Here is a 15,107-nt window from a genome sequence, read left to right as displayed (position 1 = left end):
GCACAACTGAAATCAATATTGCAGTTCATATTGGAACTGAACCTACAACACACTACAACACAACATGAAATTGTTCAATTTAGAAGACATTTTCAGGAAAAAAAAAGATTTAAATATTTTTTTTTTAAATTAGCTTGACAGATTTTGAGAACTAGTTCAACATTTTTGTAAGTAATGACTCAAGTAATGAAATATGACTATTAGTTTTATATGGAATGACTATTCAGCATTCACAGCTTTAGTTACAGTTTTTCTCAGTCACTTTGATGCATTTCTCATAGCACTATTTACATTTGGACAACAGTTAATGCATTTCTCAAAACAATTAGTAATTTGTGCACATCATAGTAGCAGTTTCTCATTCCTTCCAACAAATTGCAAATGCTTTAGGACATGCATCAGGTGCTTAACTCGTTGCTTTTTATAACATTATCATTTGCTTGTCATGTCAGTCAAAATTAACTAAACTTGTGATTGCTGAATAGTCATTCCATATACAACTAATCGTTTTCATTTCATTACTTGAGTCGGCATAAATAATAAAATGTCCATTACCACTGCAGTGTGTTTTGGAGTTTGAGCTGAGATCTTATCCACAACCTTACTGTCACCTGTAGAACCAAAGCTCTTCCCGCTGAATAAAGGGTTGATGCTCTTTGTGGTGCTTTGATTCGGACGAAATACACCAGATGACACATTTAGTGTTTTGGATGACCTGAAAAAAAAAAAAAAACCTGCTTCAGTCTATGAGAGGATGTAAACACACAAATTCAAGTAAACATGCTGCATTAACAATTTAAAAATGGTAAAACTTTACAAACAGTTTAAGTAGTAAAACATGAAGTGAAACCCTAGGACACCACTTAAAATCTCATGTTGAAAACATAAACTAGGTAAGCTAATTTACTTGTGACATGCTGTTAAACCACAATTAATCACATCGTCCAAGTTGTATAAACAGTTGCACTGTATAAACTTACTTGGCGACCTTCAGAGTGCGTCTCTTCTGTGTGACTGTTGTGTTAGACATGTTTTAGACCTTTAAAAGCGATAAGGACAGATGGGTGGATGGCTAGAAGTTATGTAGGACAATTCGGTAATGGTGTTTCATCTTGTTTGAAATAACCATAGAAACAGACTCCTCCTGCTGGTTAAATGTAGTGTGCGCTTCAACTTCCATTCAGCGGGTGGCGGTGTGGCGCGAAAACACCCTGCACGATTCACCAGAAGAAAAAGGTCATCGTTCTGGCACATGCGACGTTTTAGTTGTGTTTTTATTGATGTACAAAATCATAAGCGCCCAAACAATGATCTTGGTTTGATCTGACAGTATTTGTGTAAAATATACGCTGGAAACAAAACATAACTTACGGTAAGTTACGTTTCACGTTTTATTCTTCTGTGTTATAAATTGCCAACCGGTTAGCTTCATGACAGCAGGTAAATCAGAGTAGATTTATCTAACGTTAATTGTGAAGCCTAGCTGGTTGTTTGAATTAAATTATCTTGTTGTTTGCCATCCGATGTGTATCATGGAAAGTCATAGAGTTGATTTTATGTTAATATTCATTTATAAAGTTATATTAAAAGTTGCATTGTACATGGGTGATTTATTCATTCTAAGTGTAGATCTCATCCTTACATTGTATTAGAACCATAATAGCCTTTCTTTCCAACTCAGAGACCCACTGTAAAATAATGTTCAAAGCAAGTAAAATACAAAATGATGGTAAAAAATATATATACATTCTACATTTTAGAGTGTCATAGCAATAAGTTAGCTCAAAATGCATACTTTGTGCCAACATATAATATATGATGATTTATAATAACTGGTTTATTACATACACGAGAAGTTTATAAAAAGTGTATGCTTTAATGTCTCAAATATATTTTGTCAAAAAAAAATAATTTTATCAAATACTCCTGCAGGATTTTTCTGTTATTATATTATTCTGTAAATCATAACACAAACATGATAGTCATTGTATTTGCTCATAAAGTATAACAAAATTTAAACAAGCAAATAATAATAATTAGTTTTTTTTTCAATATTACATAAATTTACTGTCATACCATAGACCTTTTTTGCATTAGTTAGTCAAATAAAAATCAGGTAAATATTGCAAGTCTTTGAAACTTGCATTCAGTGTAAAAGTGCTGCTAAGAATTAAATAGGTATGGTTATGCAGGCAGTCTGTTTCTGTGAGGAAAAAAAAGTTGGTGCACCTTTGTTTATGCTGTTTTTTATTCCTTTAGAATAATTGTCAAAAATGGAGTCAGTTATGCATCACTGCCATCGCAAGCTCCCAACCCTCCTGTCCAGAACTCTCTTTAAAACATTAAAGAGAAGACACCTCAACCTCACCATCCACACTGTTTCTGCCTCTTCCAAACCAGTCATCCCAACACCGCTCGTGTCTCGCCTCTTCCAGCCATCAAACCTCCGGGAAGGTCAGGATGGAGGAGACCTGACATGTCGGAGTCAGAGACTGATGGTGCAGACTGGACTGATCCATCCGTCAAACCCCGGCTGCTTCTATTACTTGCCTGTGGCTCTGAGGTCCTTGGAGAAGCTGGTCCGGCTCATTGATGAGGAGATGCATGCGATCGGTGGGCAGAAAGTGGACATGCCAGCGCTCTGCAGTGCAGAACTGTGGAAGAAAAGTGGTCGCTGGGAGCTCATGGGAAAGGAGATGTTCAGACTGCTGGATCGGCACAATGGAGAATACTGTCTCGGACCGACTCACGAAGAAGCAGTCACTGAGCTTTTTGCCTCCCAGACCACCATGTCTTACAAGAAGCTGCCACTTCTGCTCTACCAGGTATGAAAGAAAAGATTCTAGGGATACTTCACGCAAAAACAAAAATTCTGTCATCTTTTACTTGTTCCAAACTGTTTGAATTTCTTTTTTCCATTGAACACAAAATAAGATATTTTGAAGAAAGCTGGACACCTGTAACCATTGACTTCAACAGTGTTTTTTATATGAATGTCAGTTTTCAGCTTTCTTCAAAATATCTTCTTTTGTTTTCAACAGAAGTAAGAATCTCACAAAGGTGAGTTACCATTTTAGGATGAACTATGCTTTTTTTAAGATACAGTCATTATTTACTCAGCCTCCAGTCATTCACTCAGTTCTGTTTTTTATGCCCTTCACTTGCTAACTTCCATTTATCTCTTTCACATTTATCTATCTCATTAGCTATGTTTCCATCCAATAAATGTGAATTAAATTTATGCGCAAAACAGGAATATTGCATAAAAGATGTGCGAATAAAGCAGTGTTTCCATCCAACCAGTCAAAGAGAACATAATCATCACTTCCTGATTAACTGACGCCAAATATCAACAGTAAAAACGTAATTTGCTGCGGTAGAAGAAGCTGCATAAAGCTTTTTTTAAAATTTAATAAATTACTTTCACCTCAGAAGACCATGCCGACACACAATGAACGCCTGGTGATGTTCGAAGCCATGAAACGCAGACAATCTTGACAGTTATCAATAATATAAAAGCACTAATACTGAAATATTTAAGGCATTTTTCAATAGTTAATGACCAAACCAACATTATAGATTTTTTACAGTGTGCTCTGCCTGCTAGTTTGTCCATTCACAAATTTTTATCATCGCATGATCTATTTTAACACAAACACATGACCTTTTTTAATGCGCATACTTGAATTTCTTCAGTAAAAAGGTTTCCATCATAGTTCATGTGCATCTTGTCTTACCAAATTAATAGTTTATCCTACTCACTTATGCGCATACAATTTTATGTGCATTTCCAAAATTTATGCGCATCTTGGTGTTTGCATTAACCTTTTTTATGCTCGTATCCAAAATGCGTATAAAAATAGGTGGATGGAAACATAGCTTTTGAGAGCATCTGAATGGGTTTAAATGGAATGCTCTAAACCTTTGGGCACTCGAGAACCACACTGTTGTGACATCACAATTGCATTCTGGGATTAATAGGTGCTGGAGTAGACATATGAAACAGACTTTCTCTCTCAGTCAAAATCGAGAGGTCAAGCGAATGTCCATGTAAACTTCTCTTGTGTACTTGACGAAGTGAAAACCACTGTAAAATAGAGGGGGGATTCCTCTGAGTGGAAGTAGCGAGTGTGTACCTAAAAGTGGAGAGGGACCCATCCTTAGACTTTGAATTAATACATTTTTGAATAATGCTTTTTTATGAATCCTAAGAGGTATCTTTCCCTCCATTAAAAGTCCAAGCAACCAAAATGTAAAAGAGATCATTTTATTAGACAATGGTTACAGTTTGGTAAATGAGAAAGGTGCATGTAATGCACAAGAAGCAAAGAGATTGGTTTTTGCATGTGATGCATATACCAACTGATAATGCCATGCTTAATGATCTCTTTGTACTTGTGTTAATGTGTGATTAAATTAAATCAGTGGTGTCTGTTCACAAACTGAAATTATTTTGTATGAAATAATTAGATATTATTAATTCACAAACGCACCTTTAAAGTCTGTTTGGTTACCACCTGTCTGTAATGACAGACATTTCTTTGAAAAACAGTCTCATTATTTCATTGAAAATAATTTATTTAGTATTTCAAAAATAAATCAAATTCTAAAGGATAGGAATGACATTAGGGCGATTTTTTTTTTTTTTTTTTTTTTTTTTTTTTCATATTGCTTTATGGGGGTTTTAATATTTACTTATTTTTCTCTTTTTTTCTGCCATTTAATGGTCCAACTAAAACAATTTTGTAATCAAATGTTTGGTCAGCTGTCTATATAAATACACAACATGCTTATGTCTTACAGGTAACACGCAAATTCCGTGATGAGCAGAAGCCAAAATTTGGACTCTTACGAGGTCGGGAATTCTACATGAAAGACATGTATTCATTTGACATTAATGAGGAGGCAGCTCTCCACACATACAACTCTGTGTGTCAAGCGTATAGACGTATACTCGACCGACTGCACTTGAAGTGGGTGCAGGTCCAGGCTGACACTGGAAACATAGGAGGCACACTTTCCCATGAGTTTCAGCTGCCAGCAGACATTGGCGAAGACAAGTTACTTGTTTGTGGAAACTGCGGCTTCTCTGCCAACATTGAGACCATGGAACCAGGACAGGCCGAGTGCTCGCAGTGTCAAACAGGCAAACTGACTGAATCCAGAGGCATTGAAGTGGGCCACACTTTTTACCTCGGCACTAAATATTCACAGGCGTTTAAAGCACTTTTTGTTAATGCATCCAATGTGCCTGCGGTGGCAGAGATGGGATGTTTTGGACTTGGTGTCACTCGAATACTAGCAGCTTCTATAGAGGTGATGTCCACAGAGGATGCCATTCGCTGGCCTGGATTGATAGCTCCCTATCAAGTGTGTGTCCTGCCACCTAAAAAGGGAAGTAAAGCACATGAAGCCACACAGAAGGCTGAGGAACTGGCTCAAAGCTTGGGAAACAGTCTTCCAAATTTGAGAGGTGAGGTGGTACTGGATGACAGGACTCAAATGACCATTGGGAAACGACTGAAGGATGCTAAAATTCTGGGGTATCCATTTGTGGTGGTGGTGGGCCAGACGGCTCTAGATGATCTGGCCAGCTTTGAGGTGGTTTGTCAGCAAAGTGGAGAGACTCTCTTTTTGAGTAAAGATGGGCTTGTTGATCTTTTAAGTACGGTTGAAACTATCTAATATATGTGTACATTTATCAGGCTAGGTGATGGTGAAGAGAAAAAGAGTGTGATGTATAAATATTATAAGTGTTATAACAAGAAAATGTTGATTATTAAAGTGGTCTGTTTGTAACAATTTTGTAATGTGTTCTTGCTTCTGTAGAACAATTAAGATTCATAGTGGAATTTATTGTTATTTAAAGCACTGGTAAGTGATAAAAGAAAAAAGGCCATGGAGACTATGAACAATGACAATGATTGCCCAAGATTGTCAGTGCAAACTTGCTTTAAAAAAAACCTGCCCGAAAACCTGATAGATGATGTAATTTGCTCATTAGCATAATCATAACTTTGTCTAATATTTGTCATATATTATTGTTTCTAAAGGAAAATTAAAGCTTTTTACCTGCAGGGAGGACATTGCTAGATATTATATTTTTAATAAGGAACTAAAGGTTATCTAAAAAAGCTTAAAAAAATTATAATGATAATAAAAAATAAAATAAAAAAACATGATTCAAAAAATGCGACTGAAATGGTAAGATTCACCAAAAATATTAATGCCTATTTTTTATTTTTTATTTTTTATTTATTTCTGTAGGAAACATGCAACATTTAATCTTCATTCATTCATTTTCATTTTGGCTTAGTCCCTTTATTCATCAGGAGTTGCCACATCGGAGTGAACCAACTTATAATCAGTGTGAGTTTAATATAATCTACATAAAACTTAGTGTGTTCTCTTTTACAGGTGTGCTTCTTATTAATATAATTTAAAAAAATAATAATTAGTTGGCTCTGATTTTGATAGCCAGAAAATAGGTGAATACATGTTTATTTAAATTAATATTTGATGCGGTAAAACCACATCAGGTTCTATTATTCAGTTACTATATCAGGGTTTCTATTATTTAAATATTTAATTGTCAGTTCCCACAAATTTTCAAAAAGTTTATTTTTTTAGTGCAGACTTCTTTTCTGACAGGCATTCTTTTTTCTTTAATCATTTATTACTGTTTAAATTATTAAAGCTTAACTATCAGCAATTAATTAGGGACACTCAAAATCAAGAAAAAAAAATGCTAATTTATTTATTAATGCTTATTTATTTCAATTTTGTTACTGTATTGCTTTTCAGTTTTTGACTCCATACCAGCAGGTGGCGGTAACGCGTTATTGACGTGTGGAGAGCAGCAGAGAAACAGATGTTTGCTGAGAGCATGTGGATCTTTGCTACGGTTTGTACAGTTTTATCCTATTTTGCGTTTATTGTTTAGTTCCTCTACAATTGCGATCTGAACGCGGTGACGTAGTGAGATACGTCAAGAACTACCTGGGATACACTTCAGAATAAATTTAAGGAGATAACATGGCTGCACCAACGCAAGGGGAAGACAGCGACGATGGCATGGACGAATTTATGGAGAAGTTTAAAACACAGAAATACCATAATGCGTTTAACGAAAGCAACTGGGAGGAGGTAAGACTTGCTGATTAGTTATAATAACACACTGACATTATCGTGTCATAATCGGTGAATATATTTTGACGTTAACGTGGTTAAAGCAGTAACATTGTATTTTATTATCAAATATTCATGTATCCGATGTGTAAATAACCTTCTTAAATATTGCAGGAGTTTGAAAAAGTTCCCATGTTCATGAAGACAGCGCCAGAAAACATTGACCCAGAGAAACACCCTGATCTCGCCTGTATCCAGCATATTATCCACGATGATGACAGAACTCCTGAAGGTAACTGGAGCTTCTTCTGTTTTCCAATATTAATGAGTTCTTTATGGAAGAAATTACATGTCACGGTAGTTGACAAATAGGGAATTTTTTTTAATTAAAACCCTATTTTTGAAGAATAAATAGTTATGTTGTCTGTTTAAGAAAACTGTGGTCACAAACTCTTATCAGTTCTTTTAGTTTTTTTTTCTTTACTGTTCTGTAAATAATTTCTGTAGGGGGACATAGCATAGTAAAGAAAAATAGCTCTTAATAATAATATACAAATAGTGTGAGAGTGATTTAACTTCACTGTTGGATACTTCTCTTCATATTGTGCACAGGACAACAAAATTAATTTTATAGTCATTCCAAAAATTCTGAGGCAAAAACTTTATGGGCTTTACTGGTGGCTTCACACATGACATTGAATAGGGTGATTCAACTAATTAAAGTTTTCTGTGTATTTACATGATTTAAAATTCAGGTACAAATACAGCATTCAGTGTCACACTAGAGGATGTGAATTTCAGTAACAGAATGTATGTTTTTAGAATTATATGGAAGAAAAAAAATATTGTCATTTACAAAAATAACCACTTGAAAAATATAAATATAATATATATTATTTTATTTTATACAATATAATTGAACCTTTTCATTTATTCTAGAGAAAGCCAGAAGTCTCAAGGATGAGGGGAATGAATACTTCAAGGAGAAGAAGTACAAGAAAGCTGTTGTTTCCTACACAGAAGGATTGAAAACGAGCTGTGTGAATCCTGAACTCAATGCCGTTTTGTACACCAACCGTGCAGCTGCACATTTCCATTTAGGTAAAGTCAGTTTTCCCCTCACACATTCTGTATTATGTAGAATAATTTAGTTTTTCCTTCTGGTTTAATAACCTGATTCCTTTAGGAAATATGCGTTCGGCTTTAAATGATGCCACAGCTGCAAAAAAACTGAAGCCAGACCACAATAAAGCCATTATAAGAGGTGAGTTGTGTATATTTGTTTGTTTCAAGAAGAAAATAGCAAGTAGTTGTTTCTGATATTACATTATTTTGTGTAAAGAAAAAGTGTGAATGTGCGAAGAGTCACTAAATCCAGCAGATAAGGTCTCTAGTAGATTTCATCGTAAGTGGTTACCAAATTTCAAATGAGTGTGATCAGTAAATATAATCCACATGAAAAACATCTCAGGTTAAATGTTGTAAGATGAGTTTTAGTTTACTTTTTGTGAGAGAGAGTTGTAGCATTTTGCTCACATGAAAAGGTAGTTCCTTGTGTTTTTTCCTTGCCTTTTTATTCACCTTATTCTCCACCTACTAGCCGGCGCAGCCATTTGTATCTTTTTATCTCAAGACTTCCAGTCTCATTCACTTCCATTCATTTTTAGACATTACAAACAGCTCGTTTGGCTGCTTGGTGTTGCAAACTGATTTTTTCTTATTATATTAATCTATTTTATCTGTATATTAGTCTTGCATATACTTGTTTGTTGAGCAAGTAGTTTGACCATTTTTTGCAGTTTTTTTTTATTAATTTCTCCTATTTGCATCTCAATCAGACGTTCTAAAACAATCACAAAAACTAGCACACTTCCACCACTTGCTTTTATAGTTTTGAGTGCATTCTATTATATAGAATCTTGCTGTTTATCATGTATTATTTCAAAAATTATTATAAATGCATTATTTTGTGTAAAAATAAATAAATAATGCACACAAAGTGTATAATGTTTATCTATCATTTTGACATGTTTTTGTATGTAGGAGCACAGTGCTTGCTGGAGCTGCGTAATTACGCTGGAGCGTTACAGTGGTGTGATGAAGGTCTAAAGTTGTTTCCCACTGACAAGAAACTACAGGAGCTGAGAGCCACAGCTGATAAACAAAAGGTAGAAATTTAAAGGGATAGTTCAAAATGAAAACTGTCTTTTACTCAGTCAGTAGAGTTTCTTTATGTTGTTGAACACAAAATATGTTTAAAGGGATAGTATTTCTTTTAAAGGGATAGTTTATAAAAAGAATCATTTCAGTTTGATCAAATTTACTCACTCTTAGGGATGTGATGACATTTAAAAAAAAAAAAGGGTTACGATTCGTCATGGCTGAGTGTTAAACATCCATGCTTTCATTACATTCATTATTTTGTTGCCTTGTAATAAAATTTAATATACATTACGTCATTTTCTGATTATGTAATAAAACAGGTGAATAACTTGTTTAATCCAGATATTTTAAACAAACTTTTTGAAAATAAAAAGAAGAAAAAAAGGACTTCTGTTTGCCAAGGTATAAATGATAATAATATTGAAAAATAATAATAAGAGAAACTATGAATCCTTTTCACAAGATTTAACGTACTTAATAGTCATCATAATTTAAAATCCTTGACAGTTTTTTAATATTTTTATAAAAAAAATGTATGAACATTTGCATATGCATTTATGTATATATTATATCATCTTTGCGTCAAATTACAAAAAATAATTAATGCTTATGCGAGGTGTTTCTAATGCAGTGTGTATGGTGCTTAGAGTAAATTTGAAATTAATCTCTCCTCTGGCTGTCATCATCAGTCTCACACTATTTTCCTCTTTTTCTGAAAGTCCTAAAACACTATTGTGGAATTTTCCATTTATTATTTCAGCAAATAGGATTGTAAAAAAAAATTTTTTGTTGTATTCCCGGATTTAAGTTTATCAAATGCCCCTGAGAAACTCGGAAATGTGAAAAGGGTTAATCAAACTGTCCAAGAAGCTTAATAAGACCTCAATGTATTGGCAGGAGCCACATGTATTAAATGTCTGTGTATTTAATTTTTTGATCTTCAAATTGCCAGTAAACTTTAACTTAAATTGTTAAAATCACTAAGGACCACAGTTTCAGCAAAAACAAAACAAAACTTAATTAATCTTCTACTGAATTAAGTCAACTACATCATGGATATCTTTACAGTGAGCAATTCAAATAACTCTTTCTATCTATTGTTTTTTTTTATTTTTATTTTTTTTATTTAAGTCAGTGCTTCATTGGATTTCCATTCAACAATAGGCAAGATATAGAATTTATTATGCATGAGTGATGAAACTAAATGAATATGTAGTTGCTCTTTAATTATAGTTTATTAATATTACATTACACAAAATCTTTGCAATGAATCGGTTAATTCACTTTTTATTATCATTTTTGCATAAACTGTCTACTTTTTATCTTTCATGAAACAGTGCGCAATTTTGATGTTTTTGAAAAGGGTCTTCTATGCTCACAAGGGCAACATTTATTTGATCAAAAATACAGTAATATTGTAAGTTATTATTACAGTTATAATAATTGTTTTCTGTTATAATGTATATTTGAATGTATATTGTAATGTGTATTGTAATGGACATTAAAAATATAGTTGATTGCAGTAATGGCAGAGCTAGATTTTTTAAAGCCATTGTTTGAAGGAATTTTTCACGCCAAAAGTGTACATTTCCTGACCATTTACTCAGTCAAATGGTTCTAATCGTTTATTTTTCACTTCTTCCTTCTGTTGAACACAAATCAAGATATTCTGAAGAATGTTGGGGGAAAAGCAGCCAGTGACATCCTAAAATGCTAAGTCAATGCCTGTTTTTTCCAACATTGTTCAGAATATATTTAGTGTTCGTTCTTCATGTACAATCTTCAGTGTTACATGATCATGTAGAAATCATTCAAATATGAAAATTAGGTGCTTATTGTTATTAATAAATTATTAGTTCATAGTGGATAAAATATTAATAATGGTTCCAGCTATCATGATTGTTATATTTTTATTTCTTGAGCATTAAATCAGAATATTAACAATTCCGACTCACATTTTGATATATTCTAATGCAGAGCTGCCCAAGCTAGGGCCTCCAGGCCAAAGTTGGCCCATGGTAAACTTTGATTTAATTTGGCCCACTATCCCATATGAGAAAAGAGTGAGATTGATGGGAAGGGTTGGAGCGAATGCCTTTAACAGAGATCGTAATTTCAAATTTAACATAACCTTTTTTGTTTGTTTTATTGCTTGGCTACAAAAAAAAACTAACTGAAATTAAATATTTCAATTACATCTTTGTAAATAAATCAGATTTTTTTTTCGTTTCAAAGTATAAAAATGTCACTTGACAGATAGCAGACAGCGCAAAAGACATTGGCGAGCAAATCAAGGCCATAACAGGGGCAGGAGGACTAGTGTAACTCAATTCTGTCATAAATGGAATTGTATTTTAAAATTTTAATAAGTCCATTATAAAAATAAAAGATATATATACTCCATAAGTTAATACAAAGCAATGTTTTCTAGTTATCTTTATATATTAAAGAGCCCATATTATACATGAAATAGGGTCATATCTTGGTTGTAAGGGTCTCCAACAACAGTCTAATATGCATGCAAAGTCAAAAAACACTTTCATGGTCTTATAATCTGCATTTATTTTTACCTAATTATCCCAGCGACTCCTGTATGAATCGTCCAGTGATTCATTTGTTCCCAAACCCCTCCTTAGCGCGAAGCTAATCTGCGCTGATTGGACCGATGACAGTCTGTCACGATTGGTCGACTGCCTTCAGTCAGAGAATGAAATGCCCAATAGCTAATCAGCAATATAAAAGTAATCACAGTTCATACGCGCTCCATAGTGTAGGCGTGGATTTTAGCTGCCACACACACACACCTCTGGACGACAACGCTCCCGCTTCCGCCCGCACTCGCCAGGTTTTAGCCTGAACCCGACCGCTCCCGATTATATTTAGAATTTCTTGTCCCGGTGCCCGAACCGCCCCGTTTTCTGCCCGCCGCGCCCGATCCCGCTAAAGAGCGGGGGAGAACATAACTGAAAATCACCCAGCTAAACAGTCCAGAGACAGCCAGACAGAGCTCTCTCTCTCTCTCTCTCTCTCTTTCTCTCTCTCTCTCTCTCTCTCTCTCTCTCTCTCTCTTTCTCTCTTTCTCTCTCTCTCATACGCGCGCACTAACACATACACACAAGCGCCAAGCAGACACACAGGCAGGCAAAGCTCTGTCTCATTCGCATAGCAATATCCACGATATTGCTAGAAAGCCCGCTCCCGTCCCAAATTAAACCTGTTACCGACCGCTCCCGCGATTGATTTGGAAATTTATTCCCGCGCCGCAGAAATCTGGCGCGGGGACAGCCGCGGGAATGCAGACCTCTACCACGGAGCTCCGTAAACAAACAGCACGCGTCACGTTTTTAACGTGACTTTGCACGCGATAAGAGAATATAGCCAGTTAACCTGATACAGTACACGCGGTTACAAGTAACAAATCACAACTAAATACATTTGCAAGCTAGAGTCAACGAGGCAACTTTAATCGCACGTACTTACATTTGAGAAATGGAGGAAGAAACTCATCCTGACGTCCATTAGTAAGTTACTCTTTACTGATCCTTACTTTAACAAACGCAGATGAAGTATTCTTTGTAGCCTGTAGTTTCCAGAAGTTTCCAACTGCTTGGTTATAATGCTGAGGTTTCATCTCTGGGTAGAGAATCGATAATGTCCATCTGCAGTGTGACTTCAATCGACCGGCATGTTTGTGTGCGTGTGTTTGTGGGTGTGTGTGTGTGTGTGTGTCTGGGTTTCTGCGTCAGAGGGCGGGGCCTCAGGTTTGAAATCTCCCGGGTTTGCGCGTGCACGTGAATAACTTGGTTTCGTTCGTACGTCATGGCGAAACACCTAATGAATCGGTATCAAGGCGACTCGTTTGAAGCACTATGAGTCGACTCTTTTATAGATGAATCAACCGTTTTAAACACTGTATTCTTACAGATTTAAGCCTTAGCTGGATACTTCACTTCACTTAGAGCTGTGTTACACACTACATGGAGGGGAATTTTCAAAAACCCATAATATGGGCTCTTTAAATAAATAAGGAAATCACCAATGGCAGCTTTAATGGAATTGTGTTTGGTACATTTACCTTCGGTCCACCACACTCAATCAAGTTTGGTTTCATAAGAAAAAGTTTGGGCACCCTCGTTCTAATGTTTAATGTATTGTTATTTTAGAGAGAAGCTGACAGAGATGCCAGGAAGGCGAAGGTTAAAGCGAAGAAGCAGCAGAATGAGAAAGAAGCATTGTTAGCTGCCATTAAGGTACCACAGATATTAAATTCAATAAAAACAAATATTTAATAAACAGTATAAATGAGAGAACTTTTTAATGACTGTTTCTACTCAGGAGCGAGGAATTAAACTCCTGAAGACAGAAAAGCCTCCTCACAGGGCTTCAGACAGCGATGATGAGGATAGAGATGAAGACACCTCTAGGGCTCTGGCTGATCTTCAGCTTGATGGAATCAGCTCACAGGAGGCAACAGGCGCTCGGGTTTATATGGATGAACAGGGTGTCCTTCACTGGCCAGTGCTGTTCCTTTATCCTGAGCACAGCCAGACAGACTTCATTTCTGCTTTCTCAGAGAACGCCAGGTTTGTTACAAAGTTGAAACACGCTATTTTGATGTGTATCCTTTCTGGAGATACTTATTTTGTGGTGTTCAGCTTCATAGATCATTTGGCGATGATGTTTGGTGATGAGCTTCCTCCCTGGGATATAGACCGAAAATATCAGCCACAGAATCTGCAGGTTGGTACACAGAGATCCACTGGACTTTTTTTTTTTTTTTTAGAATTATTTTTCTCAAAGAATATCAGTTAGTTGTGATGGCTATTTTTTAAACTTTATTTATACATATCTACAGCTTCACAATCATTCTCTTTTTTTCAGTTGTTCTTTGAAGATCCTGAAAAAGGAAACCTTTATCAAGTTGATCTTCAAGAGTCACTTCTTAGAGTTCTACAGCACCAAAGGTATTTCAGAGGAGTTTCTTCTTTTTTTTTTTTTTTTTTCACATTTGAATTGGTCTTTAATGTTTGCATCTCTGTTTTGTTCTTTCCAGGTGCTCGGTGAAGGCAGGAACGCCTAGTTTCATTGTGCTGGTATCAGAATCTCCATTTTCTAGGCAGTTCTTATCAGGAAAAAAGGTGCAGAGATTAAAATGATTGAAACGATCTGGAATGACCTTAAAAGTCTTTAAATGCCTTTGTCATTAATCAACCTACTACTATAAAAGACATTGCTGCTCTCACACCTCTTAAGAAAACTCCCCCTTGAACTTTGAAGTGCAGTTCTTCTCCTCCTCATCAGTGATTTATTCTTATTAAAAATGTTCCACCAACTTTCTATTACTGTAATGTCAACCGAATCACTGATTGAGATCAGCTAAACTTTGCAGTACTTTTGATGGATGACAATGCATGGCAGTTTTTTTTTTTTCAACATGTTAGTATTTTACTGAAGTATTTACCATTTTTACTATGGCATTCTGGATTTACAGCAATAGCCCACCACCGAAAAAAAAGACATTTCTGTCATCATTAATCCTACAAACTTTGCTTTGTAGAACAAAAAGAGAGATTTTTTTTAAGACTGTTAACTTTTTGTTAGTTCTACAGAAGGCTTACAGTTTTGGAATATTGTAAAGGTAAACTATCATAAAATTTCCACCAAATTATCATGTTTTTGGGTGGAGATTTTTTTTGTTGCTACATTTCTTCTTATGATCACTTGTTAGACCTAATTATGTTAAAAGCAAACATGTTTACACTGTGATATAGTTTTCATGCAATTTCAATAAACCATTTGCACCCGATCCAAAAATC

At 35.2% G+C, this 15,107-nt stretch overlaps 4 protein-coding genes across 8 annotated transcripts in view; 3 read left to right on the top strand and 1 right to left on the bottom strand.

The window, feature by feature from the left end:
- dnai4 (dynein axonemal intermediate chain 4) overlaps window positions 1–1,118 on the bottom strand; it is a 13,947-nt gene extending 12,829 nt beyond the window's left edge. For 3 of the 4 annotated variants that reach the window (XR_015492787.1, XR_015492788.1, XM_087255619.1), the window contains exons 1-2: window positions 981–1,118; window positions 556–715 (exon numbers count right to left, since the gene is read on the bottom strand). Coding sequence is in view for 2 of the 4 variants with exons in the window: in XM_087255619.1 (XP_087111745.1) it covers window positions 556–715; window positions 981–1,030 (210 nt within the window). In the remaining 2 variants the exon portion in view is untranslated. 4 annotated transcript variants of the gene reach the window in all.
- lepr (leptin receptor) overlaps window positions 1–15,107 on the top strand; it is an 847,758-nt gene that overhangs the window by 596,777 nt on the left and 235,874 nt on the right. The gene's annotated exons all lie outside the window — the stretch shown is intronic.
- pars2 (prolyl-tRNA synthetase 2, mitochondrial) lies at window positions 1,250–5,799 on the top strand. The gene is given in 3 exon segments (NM_205555.2): window positions 1,250–1,372; window positions 2,260–2,825; window positions 4,804–5,799. Coding segments are annotated over 2 exon segments (1,434 nt in total). The 5' UTR covers window positions 1,250–1,372; window positions 2,260–2,273; the 3' UTR covers window positions 5,686–5,799.
- Window positions 6,842–15,105, top strand: ttc4 (tetratricopeptide repeat domain 4). Of its 2 annotated transcripts, none has more exons than XM_087255294.1 (10): window positions 6,842–7,146; window positions 7,303–7,420; window positions 8,068–8,229; window positions 8,315–8,392; window positions 9,172–9,296; window positions 13,455–13,541; window positions 13,627–13,874; window positions 13,947–14,031; window positions 14,173–14,255; window positions 14,345–15,105. In XM_087255294.1, exons 1-10 carry the CDS (start codon window positions 7,036–7,038, stop codon window positions 14,445–14,447), a joined length of 1,200 nt encoding a protein of 399 aa, XP_087111420.1. In that variant the 5' UTR covers window positions 6,842–7,035; the 3' UTR covers window positions 14,448–15,105.

The sequence above is a fragment of the Danio rerio genome, chromosome 6 (genome assembly GCF_052040795.2).
Source record: "Danio rerio strain M-AB ecotype USA chromosome 6, GRCz13ab, whole genome shotgun sequence".
NCBI classification, from domain to species: domain Eukaryota; kingdom Metazoa; phylum Chordata; class Actinopteri; order Cypriniformes; family Danionidae; genus Danio; species Danio rerio.
The sequence above is the reverse complement of the archived record's forward strand: the minus strand, read 5'-3'. Positions and strand labels throughout refer to the sequence as shown.

Bases quoted from the DNA above. Each gene is read 5' to 3' on its own strand.
- ttc4 (XM_087255294.1), top strand. From the start codon at position 7,036: ATGGCTGCACCAACGCAAGGGGAAGACAGCGACGATGGCATGGACGAA. The intron at 7,421-8,067 runs GTAACTGGAGCT...CATTTATTCTAG, and splicing joins TGATGACAGAACTCCTGAAG to AGAAAGCCAGAAGTCTCAAG. The intron at 13,875-13,946 runs GTTTGTTACAAA...TGTGGTGTTCAG, and splicing joins GCTTTCTCAGAGAACGCCAG to CTTCATAGATCATTTGGCGA.